Raw genomic sequence first — 16,767 nt, forward strand, 5'->3', positions numbered from 1 at the left:
AAAACAAAGATTTTAAGAGGGAACTCTAATAAACAATCTTGCTAATGATCTTGAATTAAAAGGAAAATATGTATTTTCTACAAAGTGATTTTAAATTTAAAGTAAATTATGTTTTCCGCTCCAAATATTGAAGTTATTGCTGCATTGTCTTTCAGCTTTCTTCACTTGGCCGTTGAACCATCTTATTTTCATTGAAACTAGTATGCTTTAAATCTACATCTTGATCAGGTGGGGTGTATGCCACTCCCCAAATTTATTATAGGTGGCGCTGCAAAGAAGGGCGGAGCGGAGCGCGCTCTATTGGAGTAGGAGAGACTTCCCCAGTAGGGGGAGTATTCCGTGGGTGCTCTGTAGACGCAACGTGAGGGGCGGGAACAACTCTCGCCCCGCCCCAGCCACCCGCGACGCGCTCTGATTGGAAGAAGGGACTGTCACTTGACAGCCCCGTTGGGGTAGGAGGAAGTGGGTCTGGGCCGAAGGTGGCGCTGAGGAGGCCGGGGTACCGAAAGCGAAGTGGGCTATAAGTGAGGGCGAGCTGCGGCAATACTTCGGGCGCTCTCTCCCATCTCTCTGCGGTGAATGGCTGCGGGATGGAGCACGAGGGGAGCGGCGGCAGCGGGGGGTCGGCCGGGCTCCTGCAGCAAATCCTCAGCCTGAAGCTCGTCCCTCGAGTGGGCAACGGGACCCTGTGCCCCAACTCCACTTCTCTCTGCTCCTTCCCAGGTACCGGCCCTGCGCCTGCGCTCTGCACTCCTCGCCGCGGTCGCCCGACGGTGGGGCGTGCCTTTTCTCCCGAGTGTAAGCTCGGTCCCGCCGCCTCGAAGTTTTGGGGCTCTTTTCCTTGGAGGGTCCCGCTCCTTCTTTCCTGTAACTTCCTCGCCGGCCCTTTAGACCCGGCCACCCCAAACCCGCGTTGGGGACCAGGTCGAAGGGAGCGGCCGCGGGTGTACCCGTCAGTGCTCGGCCAGCCCTTGAACTGGTCTTGTTCTTTGGGGTTTCAAATCCTCTAGGTTCAGACTTGAACTCAAAAGAGCCCTGGAGGCAATCGTCCCCTCCTTGTTTAGGGCGCAGGGCGCTCCTGGCCTCTTCCGTCCGAGCCGGTTTCTCAGCCTTAGCAGCTCGACGCCAAATCGTCCCGGCCAGGCAGGGGGTCAGTCAGAACTCACACTCCCTTTGTTTCTAGTCTGATCCCCTCTTCGCCAGGAGGTTGTCTGCTGATTGTTCGCACCTCCGTCCAGATCCACCCACTCCACCAGCTTCTCTTTCTAGGAATTACTTTCTGAGACCTTGCCGAGTCTTCTGCTCACGCGTTCGAGATCTTTGGCACATCTTCTTTTTAACTCTTCTTATCCACCCTGGAGTTTCTGCTGGGCCTGATAGGAGGGTTTTTCAAGTTTATAATACAAGATAGAAAGCTGTCCGTGCTCCAAAAGCAGAGAGGAGCAATTCCTTGGGAAAGCTAATGAAAGGCTCTGAGGGGAGGGCACAGGTAATGTGTGTTGGGCCTTTGAAGGCAAGACAGAACAGTGGCAATTGAAGGCTAAGGTTGGGCTCTCCAGCTGAGCTGATACCTTGACTTAGTAAACAAAGCGAGAATGGGGCCTGAGACCTGCAAAGAAAGGAAGATTGGATTACTGACTACAGACAAAAACAAGGCATCTGTGATTTTTTTTCATCCACCGGGCAGCGACTGTCAGGCGCCATTCAGTGAACCCCAGAGACTTGCTCTGTATTGCCTGCCAGTTTTTTTGTTTGTTTGTTTTTGTTTTTGTTGCCCCTGTCAGGTTTGTGAAATAGTTGGTAGTGGGGCAGGTGCAGATGTTAGCTTGAAATCATGCCCGTAATGATAATCTGTGGCAGTTCATCTTGTTTCTTCTAAAGATCTTAAGTTCACATTCACAGCAATAATATGGCATCCTGGAGACACTGTCCAAAAAATGAAATATCCATGCAGTTTGGAGGCACAACAGATTAGTCTGTTTTTGTTCATTTCCTTACTTTTTCTCCAAAGTCTTTGTTTTGAGAATCTTCAAACCTACTGGAAAAATGAAATGATAGTATAACAAATACCCACACACCCTTTACTTAGATTCGTTATTCATGTTTATATTCTTTTGCTTTCTATATATATGTACACATACAACATTTTTACTTTCTGCAGTCATTTGAAAGGAATTTACAGAAGTGAAGACACTTGATGCCTAATACGTTAGCATGGATCTTTTAAAACAAGGACATTTTCTGTTGTAGTCAGAAAACTATATCACACCCAAGAAACTTAACATTGATAGAATATTATCTAATGTATGGACCTTAATTTAAATTTTCCAAATTGAAGAATATCGTTTGTAGCTTTTTTTTTCCTTTTTAATTTTAGGATTTAATCAAGGATCACACATTGCATTTAGCTGTCGTATCTCTAGTCTGGTTGAATCTAGAACAATTTCTCCATCTTTGTTTCAGTTTCTTAAGGTTGACATTTTTCGAGAGTCCAGGCTAATTGTTTTTGAGTTTGTCCACCCCACAATCTAAATTTCTCTAATTGTTTCTTCCTGGTTACATTCAAATTAAATATTTTTGGTCAGAATATTTCCTACATAGATGAAGTTATCCATTTTCCAGTGCCTCATGTCAGGAGGCATTTAACGTCTGGTGAAGATGGTGTTTATCAGATCTCTGCACTGTAAGAGTATCTTCATTCTTTTTTAATTAATAAGTCATGTGAGGTGATACTTTGAAACTGTGAATATGCTGTTCAGTCTGTCTGGCCCTTTTCTTTCCCTCCCTCCCTCCTTTCTTTCCTTTCCCCTCACCTGAAGACATTTTTTTTTTTCACTGCTTTTAGAGAGAGGGAAGGAGAAGGGAAGGGAGAGAGAGAAACATCCATGTGAGAAACACAGGTTGGTTGCTTCTCCTACGTGCCCCAGCCGGGTACCGGACCCACAACCCAGCCATGAGCCCTGACTGGGATTCGAATCCACAGCCTTTCAGTTTACAGGATGATGCTTGAACCACACCAGCTAGGGCTTGCCTTTTTCTTTCTTTAAGAAAAAAATAGACATAAGTAGATTTGGAATCATATTTTAAACATTATCTCATAGCAGAGAATCTGTAGCTATGGGAATTGCTACAGATAGGAATTGTTTTGTTTTCAAAAATTGTTGTTAAAATACTCAACTGCCATGTATACTTGAGTTTATGAGTACTTCTATGGAGCTATAACGGGAGGTGCTGATCACCAGTGATGATTCATTCAGCAATACACATATCCCCTGCTGTCTGAAAGAGAGTTCCTATGAAACCTTTCCTAAGCTGAAATGGTTTAGAGTAAAGAAATAATCACCTTAGGACAGGCCTTGTTAACGGATGCACAGAGTGAATCAAGATTAAAGCACAGATGTTCACAGACCGTTCAAAGCCATGGGGGCTTGATGCTGAGTGTAGCTCTGGGGAAGAAGCTCGCTGGTGGCACTCGCTGCCCCAGGTGCACACTGCCCATAATAACAGCTCACTGTGTAACAGACCCTCACCGCTATTTTAAATTTTCACCTTTTTGTGAAAGTGAAAATCCTCTTCACCTTTGTTTTGGTTAGCAAAAACAGTACTAATGTAGGTCTTTCAGAAAAGCGAAGTGGCAGAAAGTGAACGTTTCAAATATGGGATACCAGAAGGCATTTGACAAAGTGCAGGCTCTGGGCTGGGGCTATGAACATTCATGAGATAAAGCCCTGGACCTCACGTTGATCAGAATGTGCTGAGTAGACACTTAACCTCCCTGTCCCACCTTTAGCTGGAATGATGGATACAATCGGTGCATGAAGTTTGATCCTGCTGACAGTGAATTTCATTCATTGACCTGAATCTGGAACAGCTTCTATTTTGGCCCCACTGAAAAGGTTATTTGTACTTTATGGTAACTCAATATGGCAAAATCATTGCTCTGAAATATTCTGTGGTTTATCACTACCAGGAAGCTTTGAATTGATTTTTTATTTAAACCTGCATTTGCAATTTAGCCATTTAGACTTTTGACTAACCTTCCTTATTCCAAATTGTTCAGATTGCTTTTGTTGTTGTCATTTTTAACAAATCTGAATGCTAAGAAAGGCAGATCTTTCCTTTGTATCAGGAATGACAATAACTTTCTGAAGGTATGAATTTCTTAAAATTAATATAAAAGTATATCTTGTGATAGTTAAATTAAAACCCACTTATGTTTGGTTGTACAGTTGCTGGAATCAAGAATGGCTCACACGTGGAGCAGTTACTTATTTGTTCACTCAACCAGTATTTACTCAGTGCCTGTTGCATGCCTATTGTTTTCTAGGCACCAAGTAAAGATGAGGTAGTGAACTAAACAAAGGAGTTTTCATTCTGATGAGGGGAGAGAGAAAATAAACAAAATTTGAAAGTGTAGAAAGGAAAAGCTGGTGGTGAATGTGAGGCAGGGTAGGGGGATAGTAAGTGGCAGGTCTTGTGTGTTCCACGTTGAGTGTTATTTTACATAAGGTAGGAAGCCGTTTATGAGGATGCCATTGGAAATGAAATCTGAAAAGGAGGAGGAGTGAGCCCCACAGCTGCTAGGAGAAGAGTGTTCTGGGCGAGGGGGCAGCAGGGTTAGAGGCCTGGGACAGGGGCTTGCTTAAGAAACATAAAGGAGGCCAAAGGATGGAACAGTGTGGGCAAGGGGGGAGGGGAGGGGAGGGCAGGTCCTAGGGGGCCCATAATGGAGGGTTTTGAGCCGAGGAGGGATGATCTGACTTACTGTTGTTTTTTAAGTGTGTAATTCAATGATTTTTACTATATGTGCAGAGTTTGTAACTATCACCACAAGGAACTTGAGAATATTTTCATCACTCCAGCAAGAAACCTCATACCCATTATGACTGACTTTTTGCCTTTGTGTGGAGATTAGATGGCAGGCCAGATCAGGAGAGACAAGATCTAGCCGTGCTAGAACCAAGACGATTGGAGTGAGGCAGGCCAGGGGGGCACACTCAGAAATCAGGGGTGAGAGGGCTGTCTATCAGTATGTCAGGAGAGAGGCGGCAGCCTACAGCTGGTAGTCCCAGTGAGCAAGTTATCATTGTTAAGGAGAAGTAGAGGGTATCTAGGAAGAACTCACTGTTTTCCTTTACTCTCAGACTATTACCACACTCACAACACTTCTGACAGCAGATGTGTAGGTTTTCCACACATCAGGTAATTCTGTGACATCAGTTGGGTGTTCTACAATTCAGTTCAGTTCTGACACTGTCTACTTGGAGTTAGCATCAGATCCCTCAGGTAAAGGGCTCAGTTCCACAAGACTGCCCCCACCCCCACCCCCCCACTTCAGATGCCAATCAAAAGTCCAGGTTGTCACTTGTGCTTCTGACCAACTGGCTGTTAATCAGAGGTTGCCACAAACCCTTCCTCGGTTTAATTTTCTACAGCAGCTCACAGAACTCAGGAATAAAGTTTACTACCAGATCACAAGTTTATTACAAAGGATATTAAAGGGTAGAAGTGAATGCCAAATGAAGAGATACATAGGTTGAGATCTGGAAGGGTCCAGAGCACAGTGTCCCTGTGGAGTTGGAGTGGGCCATCCTCCGAGCACGTAGATGTGTTCACCAACCCGGAAGCTCGCTGAACCCTGTGCTTTGAGATTTGTGTGGAGGCTTCATCATGTAGGTGTGATTGATTATTAACTCCACTTCCAGCCCTTCTCCCCTCTCCAAAAAATGGGGGATGGGGCTGCAAGTTCCAAGCTTATAGTCTTGGCTTTCTAGTTACCAACCCCCATCCAGGAGCCCACCAAGAGTCACCTTAGGAGAACAAAAGACGATTCTGGAAATTACAAGGATTTTAGAAGCTCTGTGTCAGGAACCAGGGACGGAGACCAATATATATGTATTTCTTATTTAACAAGGGGACAGATAGGTCCCTTGGCAGGTAGGTGGGATTCAGTAAAAAAGGGGTCTCACATTGGACAGTGTGGAGGGATGCAGGCTTTGATGCCATCAGCATCAAGGCAGTCCAACGTCGAGTTGCGGGACAGAGTAGGACTACAGTTCCCAGCAAGACTGATGTGGTCTACCTAGAACCCTGGCTTTAGAGGAGCTGGAAGTGTTGACATAGTTGTTTGACCTGGAACATGAGCGGGGGGGGGGGGGGGCGGGAGGGGGTCCAGCTGAAAAGATGGCTGAGTGCTGAGCCTTACTGCCCACGTGGTATAGGCCTCTTCCATTTCTGCTGATTGGGGCCAGGTTGGCCTTGAGACCTTGCATGGAATTTAGGTGACTCAGCTATAGATGTTAGAGGGCCTGAGAGCCAGCCATTACAAACCCCTTTTGTTACTATAGACCTCAACTAGGGGATTCTACAACCTGTGTGGCTTTTCTCTCTAACTGAAATGTCTGCCTGAAAGATAGATTCTTGAAGATAATAAGTTCCCTATGGGTAGGAATCTTTGTCCTTTTATCTTTATTTTTTTTCCACTGAAGTGCCTGACATATGGAATGGGCTAAATAAATATTTGTTGAATGAATGAACTCTTAGTGTTGTTGCCACTGTAACAATTTATCACAAATTTAGTGTCTTAAAACAACACAGATTTATCATCGTACAGTCTGGAGGTCAGAAGTCCAAAATAGGTCGTCAGCGATATATTTCTTCTGAAGGCTCTAGGAAGAATTGGTTTGTCTTTTCTAGTTTCTAGAGGTTGCCTGCATTCCTTGGCTCTTGGCCTCTTCCTACATCTTTAAAGACATAGCCTCTTCACATCTCTCTGATTCTGACCCTCCTGCCTCCCTCTTACAAGGACCCTGGTGTGATTACATTAGGCCCACCTGGAAAATCTAGGCTGATGTCAAAATACTTAATCTAATCACACCTGCAAACTCCCTTTTGCCACACATATTCACAGGCTCTGGGAATAAGTATGTGGACATCTTTGGGGCCCTTTCTGTCACCAGTACTTAATCTGATTTCCCCTTATAATCCTTTATTGTAGATCATCTGATTTGTACTTCAGCATCAGGAAGTGATATGACTTGAGCTGCCAAAATAAACAAAGCTGATGATTACGCACTTAATTTGAAACAGTGAACAAGGAAGTACTGTAAGAAATGTAGACAGATTTTTCACAGTGTGCTGAGCCAGGGAAATAAAAAGTACCATGTGATAATCAATAAATAGCTATTAAATAGATAGCAATTTAAGGTGCAGTAGGTTAAAAGGAAATCACTTAGTTTTTCTTTTAAAGTGTTTTATTGATTGGAGTTTGCCTTTGCTATTAGAGTCCTATAATAATCCCATCCATCTGAAAAATGTTTTCTAAACTGTACTACTCATCTAATATAATTAAGCCTTTATTCCTCCATAAAATGATTTAAATGATGCAATATAAAATATGTAGGCACTGACGTAGCTAATGGATGCAGCCCAGGGTTGCAGGAGGATGCAGTGTACTTCCCCTTCTCAACACCTTGGAGGTGCTGACCTGCTATGCCAGACTTTGTTTGCCAATAGGCCTTTCAGCTTTTAGGGAAATTGAGGTGTGGGTTGGTAGCCTAGCAGGTCCCCTTGGGCAGGTCCTGTGCTCCAGAAGTGGGACCAGGTGAGTGTTGGCGTCTTATTCTGCTCAGGCTGCTGTTACTAAGTACCGTAGACTGAGTGGCTTACATAACAGACATTTATTTTTACATGGTTCTGGAGGCTCATAGTCTAAGATCAGGGTGCCAGCATGGTGGGGTTGTGGCCCTCAGGGGCTGCCTCCTTGCCATGTCCTCCCCTAGCAGGATGAGAGAGACAGAGAATGAGGGGAAGAGAGAGATCTCTTCCTCTTCTTATAAGGCTACAGTCCTTTTGGATTACAGCTTCAATATATGAATTTTGGTGGAACACAGTTTGTTTCATAGCAGTCGGGTAGCACACCTGAGTGTCCAGTCCCACTTCTATGGAGGTTAACTTAGTGAGTCTCTGGCAGTTCAGGACCTCACCTCCGAGGTCACTGCCCCAATGGTTGTGTGGCAGCCAATAAGAGGCCAGGTACCGGCAGTGCCTTGAGTTGATGCAGAAAGCAGTGCTTCTCTCTAAATTTGGGGCGCTCAAACAGGGCCCAAGAACAGTAGCAGGTCAGCGGTGGCAGCCAGCAGCCCGTGGCGGCTGCCCTGTGTCTGGGAGGCAGATTTGTAATTCTGTTTGTCCACCTTGGGACAGTGGCGTTCCTGGTGCCACCATAGAACTTAGTGTGCACACTGGGTGGTCTTACGGAGGTCAGCATCTCTGAGTGATTTGGGCAATAGCTGGTAAGGACTATGGGGTGTAAGATGGAGTTAACTGCTCTGGAAGGGAACTGCATGGTGCTGTGCTATGGTTTGGGGATGAGCTGGTGATGGGGTGGTGTACGAGGGGGCCCTAGGCTGGGCGGGCCAGGCTGCTTCACTGAGCCAGGGTGCAGCAGGAGCTGCCCAGGCAGGAGGGGTTTGTGGGTATCACAGCTCTGGTGGGTACACTTTTATTGGGGAGGAGCAGTGTGTCTGGACACCAGACAGTGCCACCTCTGGAGCTGCTGCCAAGAAGAGAGGGCAAGTCTCCTGGGCGGGGGCAGCGAGAATAGCTTCCCGCCCAAGGCTGGAAAGGAGGCTGCAGTGATGTAGGTTTGTTTCTGAAGAGGACGGGACCCAGACCCTGAGGATTCAGAATCCTGCCTGCAATTTCTGATCGACACTATCGACGGGAAAGTTGTTTTTTTCTTTGCAGAGGAAGGGCAATAGTTAGTTAATAAATATATTTTTTACATATTACAAATATGTTAGTTATATGTTATATATTTAATTTTAAGCTTAGGACACAATTATTTAATCACTTTATATTCCATATTGCATGATTAACTTGTTTTAACAGAATTTGCAAAAAATCATGAAACAAAATAGACCAGTTTCAACAATATTATAATACAATTCTAAAGATATATAATAGCTTGTTCAGCAGAAGGAAAAATAAAAGCTTACAAATTGTTTGAAGCTTTTTATAGCTATCTGATAGTCTCTCACCAGAACAAAAGTGCCCAACACCCTCAGTTGTTTGTTATTTTTTTTAAAGATTATACGTATTTATTTTTAGAGGGTAAGGGAGGGAGAAAGAGAGGAAGAGAAACATTAATGTGTGATTGCTTCTTGTGCGCCCCTTATTGAGGACCTGGCCCGCAACCCAGGCATGTGCCCTTGACTGGGAATTGAACCGGCGACCCTTTGGTGTGCAGGCCAGTGCTCAGTCCACTGAGCCACACCAGCCAGGGCAGATGGACAAGATTTTATCTACTGTGTCACCTTCACTATATCCACGTGGGTAGCTGAAGAGCTATCCTGAGAATTCTAAAGCTGCCTGGGCTCACTGGGGGAAAATGTTGTGCCTGCTGTTTACCAAATTATAAAGTCACGAGGGCAGGGTGGTATCTCCTCCTTTTTTGTATCGTCCAAGGTGTCTCATGCATAGGTTTGTATACATGGTTGATGATCAAATATTTTAATGTTACTAAATTACTGTCATTGTAAGAATGAATAGAGGTTCTCTCTAGGAACCAGCTCCTCTTCTAACTTGCCCTTCGCTTATCATTTGTCTTCAAACCAGACCATTTGTATTTTCTGGTATTTATGTCATACCTTAAAGAGCTTTGATAGCCTTAAAGGAGGCAGTGACTTGATATTTACTGCATTATCTTGAAAATGATTATTGAATGAATATAATTTACAGCTTTCCATTTTAGGAGACTGAATAATCAAAAAGCCAGGAAAGATCAACAGGTATTGATTGCATGGTACCCAGTCAGTGAACTTAGACTTGTACTTCTTATAGGAGGAAAATGGTTTAGGGCAGTTTTCAAATCTGAGTGAACCTTTTTTTTTTTTTTTTTTCAGTGTTTGGGGCTAGAGGTAGCGTTTCAGGGATTGGTCAACTTTTTCTGTGAAGGTCCAGGTAGTAAATACTCTAGGCTTTGTGGGCTGTGTGGTCCCTGCCACTGTTTCAGCCCTGCCCTTGGGGCTGAAAAACAGCCATAGACAAGACTTAAATGAATGGGTATGGCTGTGTTCCAGTAAGACTTCATGTACAAAAACAGGTGGTGGCTGCAGTTTACTGATCCCTCTAAAGCCATCAGTACTTGGATAGTTGGCAGATGAACATACCTTGCAACTGAATGGTTTTGAAAATGAACTAACTGGGTACCATGACCATCCCTTTGTAATGACTGCGCTGGGAAAGGCAGTGATTTGTGACCTTTCTTTTCCTTCCCTTGTAGAGATGTGGTATGGTGTGTTCCTGTGGGCACTGGTGTCCTCTCTCTTCTTTCATGTCCCTGCTGGATTACTGGCCCTCTTCACCCTCAGACATCACAAATATGGTAGGTTCATGTCTGTAAGCATCCTGTTGATGGGCATCGTGGGACCAATAACTGCTGGAATCTTGACAAGTATGTTAGACATTAAAATACCAGTCAATCATAGACACAGACAACAGTATGGTGATTACTAGAGGGAGGGGGGTAGAGGAAGATAGAAATGGGAAAAGAGGGGTAAATGTTGATGGAAGGAGACTTGACTTGGGGTGGTGAACACACAGTACAACATACAGATGATGTGTTATAGAATTGTACCCGTGAAACCTATGTAATTTTATTAACCAATGTCACCCTGTTAAATTCAAAAAGAAAAAATAAAAACAAAATAAAATACCAGTCAAAAGTCATTTCATATGACTTGTCAGTTAATTTCAGGACCCATTTTTGAAACATGCCTGAGTGGGATGAGGAAAAAGAGTGGTCTTTAACCACAGGTCCCTTTAAAAAAATTTTTTTTTTTTAATCCTTACCCAAGGACATTTGTTCATTGCTTTTGGAGAGAGGGGAAGGGAGAGAAACATTGATGTGAGAGAAACATCGATTGATTGCACAGGTCCCTTTATTATGTACCATTTTTTCCCTCACCCTCAGTCCCCCAATTATTTGGCTAAGATCTTTGATTTTCTGAGTCAGATTTCCTCTTGCTGGCTTCCAGGAAGCTATGTTAAGCTTTGAGAGGTACATCTTCTGACAGGTCACTAGCAAAAGGAAGATATTTGTCTTTTTGGAAGCTACTATTCCTTTCTCATCAGCTGTCACTTGACTGATAACATGATAAGATGGTTGATGAATTACTTCTACTCCTTCAGGTGTGGTTACTTTAACGATGGAAGAATAATTCCAATGACAAGAATTCCTGTTTTAAAAAGTACCTGGTTATTTTTTTCCTCTGAGGAATTTCTGAGTAAGAATTGGAGTAACATTCATATTATAAATTATTTTTACCGTTTTTTCCCCCCTTGGCTCATGTCACAGGGATGAGAATAAGTTTATATCTTTTTAAGTTCATAATTAAATAGAACTAACATGTATATTTTATATAAAGTAAAAAGTATAAGAAAGCAAAAATAAAAATTCTCCATTGCCACATTCCTAAATGAGAACCACAATTTGCATTTTGGTATGTGCTTCCTGACTCTTTTCTAAGTATACATGTAAACATAAATATATTCTTAAAAAATAGAAACATAGCATTCCTACTAATTTGTAACTTTATTTTTTTTCCTGTGAATTTAAACCTTGAGCTTAAAACAGAAATCTCCCTTTGTCTGTAGCGTGAGGGTTTTTTTGGGGACAAAGTGGCCTCTTTTCTTTGTGTTCCATAAAAGATAAAAACTTAGGGATAACAAAGGAAAGAGACCAGTTTTCTCCTGTCTGCATTAAGGAGTTTCCATAACTGTCCTTATCCAGCATTTTGAACTACATCAGCTATCTTTAGAGACCCTCTTCTCCAGTTTTTTTTTTACTGGATTACGGCTGTGAGGACCTGTTTCAGATTTCTCATCAATGAAGCAGGGATAATACTACCCACCTGTGTGATGATTAAATGAAATGAGGTGTATGTGAAGTGTTTAACATAATACTAACAACATACACATGGTGATGTAACAGTAGTAATTGTGCGATAAATGCTGCATCTTTAAGATTTTATGCACAGAGTCTGTTCCCTTCTCTTTGCTGACCTTTTTGTAAGCTTTTTCTTTTTTTCCTTCTTCATCATCCGTATCCCGCATTAAGGCCCAGTTCAAGTTGCTTTAGCTTCTTTCTAACCAACCCACTTTTTTGGAACTAAATGATAAAAGGGGTTCAATGAAACATGTGCCTCTCAGATGATAGTAGTGCAGCATGTATGCATTGCCACTGGAGGTGGGCATTTCAAAGTCACAAGTGTGCCTGGAAACCAACACAGGTATTGATTAATATTGTTCTTCTTAAATTGGTTAATAACCTTCACATCACATTTATAAACTGTGTAGATATTTGATTGAGACACTCTCTGACTTGAATCATTCAAAACCTCTTTCATGCTGTGCTTTCTGTCCCGTGTCCTCAGCTAGATTCTGTGTGCTATGAGGATCGGGACCACACGTTACAAAACATAGAATTACATAAATATTTGAGTGAATGAGCCCACTGTGACCAAGGAGAATTTTGTTTGGAGCATTTGGTGGAGTGGTCATCCGGGAACTTTGGATCTTTTGGAGCTGTCCTTTTCAAACTAACGAAATCTTGACTTTCTTGGTATGATGCTGAGTCTGCAGGGTAACTGAGCAGATCCGAATGTGCTTGTTCTGTTTACTCTATCTCTAGGGAGTTATAATGACTAACATAATAAAAACAATTAATGACAGAGGGAACAGAAAGGAACCCCTGAGTATCCCTCTCCTCACACCCTTTGAATTAATAACAACTTTATAGGGTTAGAGTCCTCTCTTCCTTTTCCCACCCCACTCCTCCCTCTTCCTTCCGCATCCTGAAGGGAATTTTGAGTATAGTGGAAGGTTGAGTGGAAATTCCTTGTGGCTTTTCCTGAAATATTTCTTGCTCAGGCTCACACAAAAGATTCTTTGATATTCATTGCCAGGAATTTATGAGGTACCTGTTAAATGCATGAGGAAGAAAGAGATGTTTTTCAGCTTGTAATCAGATCATGTGGAAATTGCAGTCTTTGTGATTTGGATTATGACTCCCAGATGGTTTTTATTCACTATGCCTAGGAGGCTGTCAGTTTTAAGGTGTCACTTTAAAACATCTAAAAGCATGAATCAGTAATTTACAAACCATATAAGAAATACGTAGAACCTAGACAAGTCAGCAAAAAGAATAGGGAAAACAAAAACATTTCTGTAATGTTTAAATTTTAATGTAGAAAATCTGGAACATTTTCCTTATAGTAGAATTTTAAGTGCTATAATTTCCTTATTATATTAATCTTGATTTTTGTTTTAACACTTGAATTTTGGGACAGGTGCAGCTATTGCTGGAGTATACCGAGCAGCGGGAAAACAAATGATACCATTTGAAGCCCTCACCTTGGGCACTGGACAGACGTTTTGTGTAGTGGTGATCTCCTTTTTACGGATTTTAGCTACTCTATAGCATATACCCTTATGCTATGACGTTGAACCTAAGTTTTATAGAATCCTCAAAAAGAATACAATATGGAATGTAGTGTTTTTGTAGTTCTTCAAATGGAAGTAATTTGGTTGAAAAAGTATGCAAAGAACAGCAACTCAGCCTTTTCTTCAATCTGAAGTTCCAAGAAGTGAAGATCCTTTTGGACTCTTATTGTTCTCAACCAAACAAATCAAGTTTTATTTCATGTTTGTTTGTCTGTTTGTTTGTTTTGATAATTTAATTTAAGCAGTTGTACAGGTGCACCTTTACCCAAAGCCAGGTCAGCGGTACTTCTGGGTTAGCAGTCTTTGCACTGAAACTTAAAATACTCTGTGAGAAAATGCAGTGTTGCATATTTCAGAAAAACCATGGAAAATATTGGTTTATTTCTAAGCAGACTATACTGTACCAAAAATCTCATTTGATCTAAACTTGATTGAAACTTGGTAGACTTTTTTTTTTTTTTTGGTACACCTTCATGATAGTAAGTGCCAAATAGGTTTTGGTTGAGTATAGTATAGCTTTGTGAACAAATTTGGTGAAATAAAAAGAAAAAAATATCTGTGTAACACAAGTAGTGGCTTTGATTCCAGTGTTTTTTAAAAAAGGAGATAACTACTGAATGATGTGATATTCTATGGATAACTCTCTTGACCTCTGATTATTTAATATATTTAAAAGATGTGAATTTGTTGTTTTATACATTTGATCAAAATAAGCTAACTAATTGAGGCTTTTTTCGCCCCAGAATTCCAATACCACCTTCTCCTATCACCTCTATTCTATTAATTTTATTCAGTTTAATTGGAAACATATCCTAATAAATAATTGAAGTTGAAAATTTTAAATTAGATGGGTTAGCATACTCTTGAAATTAAGACACATAAAAATGATACTTTAAACATTCTGTTACAGTTTTTCTTAGTGCCTGGTTTATTACTGGCTCTTGAAAAATTGTAGAAGTGCAGCTTAAACTAGTTTTAGGGTTACTGATTTCTTAGTTTTAATAGCTACTTAGTCTTCTTAGCTACTTAGTGGTAAGTGTCACTTCCAGAAAGTGCCTGAAGTTTAATTTTCAGATATGCCATCCACTGTGCCCTTTACATTTTCCTTTAAGAGAATCGATGTCCTTAAAGAGAATTAAATATTAAGAATTTTGTTGTGTTTTTTTTTATCCTCATTCGAGGACATGCTTATTGATTTTTAGAGAGAGGGAGAGAAACATCAGTATGAAAGAGAAACATTGATCAGCTGCCTCTCATTCCTGCCCTGACCAGGGACTGAACCAACTACCCAGGCATATGCCCTGACGGGGAATTGACCTTGAGACCTCTCGGTTTACAGACAACGCTCCAACCAACTGAGCCACACCTGCCAGGGCAAATAATAAGAGGCTTTTAAAACCCAATTTTAGCTATTTAAATTTTTCTTCTACTGCCTAACTTTTTTCATTAGAAGGCCTGAAAACTGTGACCTTCAAAACAGGATTGCAAAAACCAAGACAGTTCTGTATGGAATACAATCAACGTTGTTGTTATCTGTTCTCAAAATAGCTTCCGGTAATTAAGTTTGACATTTTTTAAAGGAAAGTTTTCATTGTGAGAGTAAGGCTGACAGCCCATGAGGTCATATACACACAAACTGTTCCACTTAAAGAGATACACATTCTGGCTTCTGATTAAAAACAGCCAGGAGGACCAATTTACCAGGAATGGTCAAAATAGAAAAATTACAAAGGATCACAAAAATTAACTGGACATTTTCTTTCAACTAATAGGCCATTAGACCCCTTATCAAAATTATAGTGTCATATACTCAGCCAAGGTGGAAAATTACAGGTAGAGATGGAATGCAGGCAAACATCTTTATAAATGCCCCAAGATTACTCTCCAATGCTCAAATCCTCCTTTCAAGCAAATTTTGTCTTTAGTGAAAAACTCCATTCTTCAGTTCAAGGAGCTGTGATTTTGAAAAGTAGCCTTTAAGTCAAAGAAATTTGGTATGTATCCTTTATTATAAGAAATGATTTTAATAATCTCTATTGAAGGTTGCTGCAGCGTTCTCACCTAGAACATTCTTTTGGATAGAATTTCACAAATTGAACAAGTGAGCCAGTGATTGGTGGGCCCCTCCCCCGAGCTAATTTTTAAACCACATTGATCTATGATTTAAATGTTTGGTTATTTTTCTTTTAGAGCCAAGACACAAAAAATTAATGCATCTTGAAAGGTGTTTCCTGTTTCTCTTTCGTGTTTGCTATATTCTGATTATCTGCTCTTTTTAAAAACTTCAAATATAAAATGTATCTTCAAATTGAATGTTTCCTTCATGCCAGTATGTGAACAGTCTTCTGTGAATATATGTGTATATACTTTCTATAAATTGAGTTTTGCATATTGAATGTTTTCAGGACAAAAGTATTTGAATGATAAAGAATAGCTATTCTTCCTTATTTCTTTTTCTTTTTTAAATTTTCACTTCAAATACACAATTATTTGAGGGTAGTTGCTCAAATAAAAAAAATACTGATATTTGTTTTGAACATTGTATTTTACTATATAGATTTTTGAGAATTTTACCAAAAACTGGCTTTCTTAAGAGACATGCACAACCGCCCCATCCCCCAGCTGTATATTGACTTTTTTCTTTTTTAATTTTGGGGGAGAAGACAGCCCCCAACCAAAAGCTGATTTCTGGATTCTTTAAAATAGACGTTTGGGAGTAAAGGCATTTCATGAATACTTAGGTCCACATTTAAATGCATAATGAATATTCCAAGAGAAATAAGGCCTTTTATTTTTATTTTTATTTTTTTAGCAAAACATTACTTCTTAGGGAATGTCTAAACTAGTGAGAAAAAGTTCCTGCAATTATTACCTTTAAATTTGTCCTTATGTTTTTTTAAGTTTTTTAAGTTGTATGTTGGCTTTTGGTGCCCTAACTGCTCTGGTTTGAATTAAGTTCTTACTACAACTGCAGTGCATATAACCTTCCCTAAGAAACCGTTTCCTGGATTGAAGCCCTGGTGCCATTAGCTGCCCACAAGCAGACACTTCTATGTACCTGTGTTTCTTTTTGTGCACTCCCTTAGGCTGGTTGTGACTAAAATCAGCTTAAATTTTGTATTAGATTATTTCACTAACTGCTGCAGTCAAAATGATCAAGTCTTTGTATGATAGAAAATTATTTAAATTTTATTTTTCTACTGACATTTCTAATTCTGATATAAATGTTTATCAATAAAGAATTTCTTTCAATTCTGTGAA

The 16,767-nt window shown here is 40.9% G+C and overlaps 1 protein-coding gene across 2 annotated transcripts; it reads left to right on the plus strand.

Moving 5' to 3' along the window:
* Positions 1-518: 518 nt before the first annotated feature.
* Positions 519-15,701, plus strand: TMEM170A (transmembrane protein 170A). Of its 2 annotated transcripts, none has more exons than XM_054579172.1 (3): positions 519-723; positions 10,286-10,456; positions 13,353-15,701. In XM_054579172.1, the coding sequence occupies exons 1-3, from the start codon at positions 591-593 to the stop codon at positions 13,481-13,483; spliced, it is 435 nt and encodes a 144-aa protein (XP_054435147.1). In that variant the 5' UTR covers positions 519-590; the 3' UTR covers positions 13,484-15,701. The 2 variants fall into 2 exon arrangements, with proteins under 2 accessions (XP_054435147.1, XP_054435148.1); XM_054579173.1 differs by having other exon boundaries at positions 10,286-10,387.
* Positions 15,702-16,767: the final 1,066 nt, after the last annotated feature.

The sequence above is a fragment of the Pteronotus mesoamericanus genome, unplaced genomic scaffold (genome assembly GCF_021234165.1).
Source record: "Pteronotus mesoamericanus isolate MK-2021 breed Mesoamerican mustached bat unplaced genomic scaffold, CSHL_Meso_final contig_52, whole genome shotgun sequence".
Classification (NCBI taxonomy): Eukaryota; Metazoa; Chordata; class Mammalia; order Chiroptera; family Mormoopidae; genus Pteronotus; species Pteronotus mesoamericanus.